General features: G+C 40.3%; 1 protein-coding gene across 2 annotated transcripts; it reads right to left on the bottom strand.

Moving 5' to 3' along the window:
• Nucleotides 1-676: 676 nt before the first annotated feature.
• On the bottom strand, nucleotides 677-7436 carry LOC307045196 (acyl-CoA dehydrogenase family member 11). Of its 2 annotated transcripts, none has more exons than XM_079690732.1 (15): nucleotides 7366-7436; nucleotides 5514-5802; nucleotides 5063-5286; nucleotides 4852-4951; nucleotides 4451-4568; nucleotides 3917-4059; nucleotides 3668-3820; nucleotides 3093-3187; nucleotides 2576-2675; nucleotides 2344-2484; nucleotides 2163-2255; nucleotides 1776-1883; nucleotides 1510-1681; nucleotides 1150-1216; nucleotides 677-1058 (listed from the first exon to the last, which is right to left on the bottom strand). In XM_079690732.1, exons 2-15 carry the CDS (start codon nucleotides 5790-5792, stop codon nucleotides 944-946), a joined length of 1908 nt encoding a protein of 635 aa, XP_079546858.1. In that variant the 5' UTR covers nucleotides 5793-5802; nucleotides 7366-7436; the 3' UTR covers nucleotides 677-943. The 2 variants fall into 2 exon arrangements, with proteins under 2 accessions (XP_079546858.1, XP_079546859.1); XM_079690733.1 differs by lacking the exon at nucleotides 7366-7436 and adding an exon at nucleotides 7257-7281.
• Between the last annotated feature and the right edge of the window lie 351 nt (nucleotides 7437-7787).

Genomic DNA, 7787 nt, shown 5'->3' with positions numbered 1-7787 from the left:
TACAATTAAAATACATTATTCATCGAGAGTATATGTTTAACGGGACCTTTATTTATGTATTTCCAAAAATACGTTTCCTGCCCTACGTCAATAGTAGGCATTATGTTAGCATGCTTATGCACCTTTTTTTATACAATAGAGTTTGGCACAATGAAACACAATGATACAGTAAACATACCAGATAATTAACTTTTGTACAATTTAAAATAGTTGCCTGATGTATTTGATTGTTCAAAACTACAAAGTGAACATATTTATCATCGTTCTGGAGATCACACTTGCAGTTTTTCCAACACTTTGAAAGCAGCATGTTTGTTGAACTTAAACTCCCTCCTGCTCTGACGCTTCTGACCCGTGCTCCAGTTCGGTGTTTCAACCTTTTTTCATAAGGGAACCATTTTTTTAACATTTAGTAAACTGATGACTAATTGCATATTTTATGGATATTTCATATTGAGCTCAATGCATAACAATAACTCTACAGAATAACTGATAAACTGTAAAAGCTACATAAGCAGTGAGTGCATTAACAGCAGGAAGTTATGCAAGCAGACAGGGATTGTGGTTTAAACAGAGTTCTTGAATGTGATGGTGAAAAGCCCAGGGTCATGTTCAACTCATCCACTTCACAATTACATAGCATCCAGGCCTCCCAAAAAGGTGTAAACTGCAAATGTTGTACATTTATATTTCACATTTATTACAAACAAAAAATATATATTTCAGATACTAAACAGTAAATATCTAAAATACCCAAATCCCATTACAAAGGATCACATGGAATTAGAAACTCAATTTACTGTTTGATTGCCGTGCTGCCGTACAGAAGTGGGTTTCAGATCTTTAAAAAAACAAAACATAAAACATGTTCTAAATACAATAAATCTGGGATACAGTAAATTACTAATTAATCAGAGTGAGTTTATCCATTATCAGTGAACGTTCAGCCTTGTGTCGGCCGGTAATACACTAGTGCAGCATCCAGTGGTGCCGTGCTGGGATCATAGCAGCCTCTCGTCTGCTGAGTCGACACAGGACACAAGTCCTGCTCACACCACCTGAGGAAGGGAAATAGAAATGGTGTTGTATTTGTTTTTTTATTAAACCCGAAGTAACTGTAAATGTAACTTTGATTAATGTTTTTTTTACCTGAGAGCTGAATAGGTGTCAGATGAAGAAGCTTCTTTCCAAGATGCATGGTCAATGAGAAGGGCACCTGTTAACGTTTAAAACTTTAAAATGTTACCTATTTAGGTATCATACCATCCTTTTAGTGTAACAGAGAAGATTCTAATGTACAATTAACCGGGGAACCAGTAAACAGAACTGAAGTCGATTGACCATTTCGCACCATACTTCCTGATAACAATTGTCTTTGTATTATTAAAATGACCAAAAGTCAATATTATAATGACTTTGACTTTCTGAGAATAACTACACATATTTAATATTGATGCATAATGACTAATGTGGGATTATTATTCTAACTACAAAGGTAATGGTACCTACCTGTGTAGATGCGAGCGAGGCTAAAAGCCAGGTCTCTGGCTGCCAGTTCCAGGTAGCCGGGTTCTCTAGTAGCTGCAACCTGAACAAAGTCCTTCAGTTCAGAGAGAGCAGCGGCCACTGCTCTCACCGCCGGGCTCAAGGAGGAAACACTCGATGCTCCTGCAAGCAGGGACTACGAGGAGAAGAAAACAAGATCAAATTCCTGTTCAAGTCTGTCACAGATGAGTTACTGAACTTGTTTAATGGGCTGTTTCCTGAACCCTTACCTTGGCGTGGGTGAAGAAAGCGTGAAGAACCATTCCTGAGCTACGAGCCACGCAGCGCAGCACGTCCAGAGACAGGACATTTGTGGTACCTTCCCATATACTCAACACCTGAGAAAAAAGGAGAGAATCTTTTTAATATTATGCCTTTTTTTCCAGAATCAATCGTTTTGTCAATACAATGGTGGGCAATTTAAAAACATTTCTATGCAAGTTTCTCAGAGTCAAAGATGTTCTCAAATGTCTGGTTTTTAACCCCAAAGATACACATTTTAAAAATAATATAACACTCATAACAAAAAACTGCATTTTCTGCCATGATTGCATGAAAACCTCTTTTAACTATTTATTGATTAGTGGACCTATCAGTGAGGCTCTAGTTGACCTCACCTGTGCATCGCGGAGTAGTCCAGGCAGCCCGGTATCCTCAATGTAGCCCTGTCCACCGAAGCTTTCCAAACCCTCCGACACCACAGCCACCGCCTGAGACAAGACAAAGACAGTAAGGGTTGCTCTCAAACGGCGAGATGACTCACAGATAACAAGATAACAGACTGAACAGGTCGCTCACCTGCTTCCCAGTGTACAGTTTGACCACAGGAGTGAGCAGACGCAGCAGATGTGCATCGAGCTCAGTCGCCACGCCGCTCTCCTCTCGGCCCAGCAGACGACACACATCCATCACCAGAAGGAACGCTCCACGGGTCTCCACCTGTCCACAGCCGGAGCAAACATGTGTGTGGTATGATGGGAGAGTTTGTATACAGTGTGTCATTAGTTTACCATCAGCCGGCCCAGCTCACCTCCATCCTGGCGAGAGTCTGCATGTGTAGCGGGTGATCTCTGAGAAGCTTTCCAAAGGCAGTGCGGCGAGTGGCATAGTCCCCAGCTAACTGGACGACCCTGTGAACACACACACACACACACACACACACACACACACACACACACACACACACACGCACACACACACACACACACACACACACACACACACACACACACACAGACAGACAGACAGACAGACAGACAGACAGACAGACAGACAGACAGACAGACAGACAGACAGACAGACAGACAGACAGACACACACACACACACACACACACACACACACACACACACACACACACACACACACACACAGACAGACAGACAGACAGACAGACAGACAGACAGACAGACAGACAGACAGACAGACAGACAGACAGACAGACAGACAGACAGACAGACAGACACACACACACACACCTATAAATAATAAGCTTTCTATTTTTGTAGGAATCAGCGCAGGATGCAGTGCAGTATTACGAGTCTTGCCTCCTCATTGCGGCTGCTGCAGAGATGCTGTTGTGTATCCTGGTTATCGTCAGCATGTTAGCTATGGAGGCCACACCTCTCCCTTCCTCTGAGATCTGTATTTTTAGAGAGGAAATAAAGAAATCAAGTTCTTTGACATGTATTTAGTCTAAAACATTAAATCAGCAGGGTTTGTCTTAACAGAGGAGCGTACGAGAAGATGGAGAGACCCTGTGCTGTTGGCAGAAAAGCTTTAAACTCTGAACGTATAACAATACAATATATTTGAACATGCTGTATTACTTGCTTTTCCCTGATGCCCTGAATATGTCTCTAAATGAGTGGCTTGTAATAGGCTCAGGGGAAAAATTAGAGAGATGTCCTCAACTGTAGCTGCCTCAACAATGATTAAACTTGTCAATGCAATACATACTATTGTATTTCCTCTTTTTAAGCTTAAATATACAAATGTTAGGCGTTAATCATTATATGTAAAGACCAGAGAAGGAATCTCCAGCTTATACGTACTTTAAGAGACATGGAAATCAAACCTTTTACAATAGGAGACCTTTAAAAATACATGATGTGTAGCTGACCCTGTGTGCCTGCAGGCCGTCCAGCAGTAACTCAGCAGTCGGCATCTGTCTTGTGCCCAGCTTGTCCTTCAGTCTCTGCACCTCGATGCCCTTCAGTCGTCCATCCTCACCTCTGCTCACCTCTGCGTAGAACAACGACAAACCCTGGCTGCCCTGTAGGACAGAAACAGAGCACACAAACTAACTGTAAGGGCAATACATTCACTTTGTAAGTCATTGGGTGTATGGCTGATACTATTTCAGCATTACTGGTGTGGTAGCTCCTGATCTGTCCTGCTCTCTGGCCAGAGTCAGAGTCATGTCTGCGTCTGTTGCAGAGGTGAACCACTTGAAGCCGTGAAGTTTGTAAGAACCGTCCGCCTGGGGAGCAGCCACCGTCTCTGTGCCGCTGCCTGAGGAGAGGAAAGATGGGGAGAGGAAACTCACGAGGCATCACAACACAGGGCAGCAAAAAAGAACAGACTGTTACCTGGATTAATATGAATAATTTGCTCTGTGCTTAAAACATTTTCCAAACATGTTGGGATAATGTAAGAGAATACAACTCAAGGAAATATATGAAAAAGATCTTGTCATTTTTCACACATTTGAATGCAGAATTTTAACACCACTAGGTACTTTAGTGTAGTACTAGTGGTACTAGGTTTTTAGGTACTTTATTCTACGTTGATAGAGTAACAATAAAATATTTAGTGTTTTTTAATTATTATACTCTAGCCTTTTGTATCTGCAAGCTGAAGCTGATATTGTTCATGTAAGACAACGATGAACATCAGTACTGACCCACGTCAGATCCTCCCTGTCTCTCCGTCATCCACTGTCCAGACGTCCAGAAATGCTCAGGCTGACGAGTGGTCAAACGACTGTAGGCTTCATCTACCGGCCATGAAACACCTATGGACTTCACATACGCAACAAGAAAATCACTCAATATTTTACAAAAAAAAGGGAAAACATCAGGTTAAAACAAGAATTATGGATTGAATCTTGGACACAGCAACATATGTGGATTTCCCCTTCATCTTACATTTGCTTTTGTAAAAACAAAAACATGAAAAAAGACTTTGTGTTTGCATAACTTAGGACACTTCCCATCAGCAATAATTGGCTTCTAAATTGTTTGTAAATGTAAGTATTGTAAACATAATTTAATAATTCAGTTTTATCTTGATTTTCTATCACACCTGGATGACTTTAGCAGCTCCGTCAGTCATGGCCAGAGGACAGGTGTAGAGACCAGAGGACGGAGAGAAGATGTACAACTTGCTCATTTGGTACACACGGCTGAAACACAAACACACACACAGAACAGATCTCAGGTTCTCATTAAAAACTTTTCTTATTATATAATGAATTAGCAAGTGAGCTAAAGTGAAAAGGGAAGTCTAACACTACCTCCACTCGCCGAATGACCTCTCATAGCCAATGGCGACCAGGCCTTCCTGTGCCGAGAGGTCTTTCATGCGTTTCCAGGCGGAGGAGGTCACGATGTGGTCAACTCTTCGCCCCCAGGGATCAAAGTGCACCAACCGTGGGGGGGTGATCTCACACTCTCTGCCCCACTCGTCCACCTCATTAGCCACACGCTCTCCAAATGCACGCAAATCTGAAAAAGCTGCCTGTATACAAAAAGAGTAGATTATGGACAAGACCTAAAGACCTGAATTAAGTTTTACATGTATATCTACTCTGTCTGTTCTTACACTATTTTATAGTTTTTTACATTCTTTTTATGTGTTATTATGCTGCATTGTTGGAGGAGCCTGGGACTTAAGCCTTTGCATCTTGAAGTTAATTTTATAGAATATTTCCAGCTGTGGAAGGCCCAGCTGTGCGCTCTTCTCACCTCGTGTGGCAGGTGTCTCCTCAGGTATCCTCTCAGCAAAGCGTCCTCTAGAAACGGGTTCTTCAGAACGGGTCTTTCCTGGATGAAGGATCCTATCTTTGCTCTGGAGAACGGCAGGTTCCCTGTCTCCTCCCATAGTGGTTCCTCTTCAGATCTCCTTGTATCCGGCTCAGCTAACCTGGCTGATCTGATGTGGATGAGAGATGGAGGAACAGCACACAGCGACCTGCAGCCGCCTCCAGCCACACGCCGGCTCAGGAGGGCTGAGCACACCGACATGGCTCAGGACCTGCAGGGTGAGGGGAGGAAACATGACAGATAAAGTATGACAATATATTACAATACATTTAATTTAGCTCACACTTTTATCCAAAGCAACTTACAATAAAGGCGTTGTGTTATTGCACAACATTGGGGTCGTATTCTTTGTCTCCTTTTATTTTTTTTACATTATTTCACGTTAGTGTTATTCAATTTTAATACATTTCTTCCAAAAATAACAATACTTCAAAATGACCAAAACCTTTTAATTCAGTCAGTAATCATACACTCTCTGTTTTTTGTAATTAAAGGATAGGCCTACATGGCTCTGGCTTTAGTCTATATTTTATTTTTGTTATTATGCTATTCTTTGATTCTAAAATGACTTTTTATCTCATTATTTCGACTTTATTATCTCATAATTATGACTTTTTATCTCATTATTTTGACTTTCTTATCTCATAATTATGACTTTTTATCTCATTATTTCGACTTTCATATCTCATAATTATGACTTTCTTATCTCATAATTATGACTTTTTATCTCATTATTATGACTTTTTATCTCATAATTTCGACTTGTTTACCTCATAATTATGACTTTACATGGGGATTTTATTTTTTTCAAGTGGCGGAAATGGGCTTCCATATAAAATGAAGCTTGAATAGATTTTTTTATTTTATTTTTTTAACTAATACAAGAGAGCCGAAGAAGAAATCGATTCAAGAGATATCTAGAAGTGCCTCATAGCCTACAGCAGGGGTGGGGAACCTCCGGCCCGTATACGGCCCGCGAGAACATTTGGTACGGCCCTCGAGGTAATTTATAAACACACGCAAAAAAGAAAAAAATTCAAGAAATCTAGACCGCAAAATAACAAAGCGATTGCCTGTTTTTCCTTGCCAAGGTCAGGGTCTTTGAACACAACACGAGCCTAACGTGTCATCACGTGGTATATGTCTCGTCTGACAGGGGTGTAGTTCTAACGGAGAGTACCAGAACGCGGTTCCGGGCCGGGACGCGTCTATCGTTTATTCCAAGAATATCCATAAAGAAAAAAATCTGCTTACAGTTTTGTTTCATATGGGTGTTGAGAGATGTATCCATAGATCTATTAATGTTACTCCCAAAGTGCACGAGATTGATGCTTTTAACTTCAACATTAAAAAAAATCTTCCTGGTTATTTGAAAATTATGGTAGAAAATAAGTATTTGGTCAATAACAAAAGTTCATATCAATACTTTGTTATATACCCTTTGTTGGCAATAACAGAGGTCAAACGTTCCCCCCCCTTTTTATGCAGATATTCGCTTCAGAGTAATTGTATTTTATCTAACTTAATCATAGTATAATGTTGAATACAGTTAGCACGCTGCTAAGCTTAGCTATTCTTTGTCAAACTGTGTATGTTTACATCGTCAACTTCGTAGCCCGAAGTGACCCGAGCTCCGCAACAATAACAAGCGAACAGCTTAAATACCGTGTAAAGACCATCAGTTTTTAGCCTTTTCACATTGTGCTTCAAAACAGCAAATCGTCTGCATGTTGAATTTATGAGCTTGATAAATGCAAGAGAAATATTATTTTACCTGAAGCTTTGATTGTACAGCACTGTTTACATTCCCCACAGCTGCCTCCACTCTCCCCTTCAAAATAAAAGTCCAGTTCCAAAAACATAACATTTAAAGTGGTATGCGGATAGTTTAGATATATTTACACAGATCTTAAGATCTTTCAGGAATTTCGTTTAGAGCTCACAGTATTGAGTTAAACAGTTAACTATCAAATGCAAGAAGATTTCCTGTTATAATCAAGATTGTTACAATTATAATTAGTTAAATTATGTATTCAAACAATACAAACTCCACCCACCTTCAATTCACTTTCAACCCTTTAAGATTGTATTAATGGAAACCGATAATTGATTGACTGATCTTAACTTTTTACTGAAGTCTAAATGTATTTAGTTATTTTCACACATACAGACATATGAATAATAACCGACATCGAT

The sequence above is a fragment of the Notothenia rossii genome (genome assembly GCF_949606895.1).
Source record: "Notothenia rossii genome assembly, chromosome: 6".
Lineage (NCBI taxonomy): Eukaryota > Metazoa > Chordata > Actinopteri > Perciformes > Nototheniidae > Notothenia > Notothenia rossii.
Note: the sequence above shows the minus strand (reverse complement) of the source record. Positions and strands in the feature narration are given on the sequence as shown.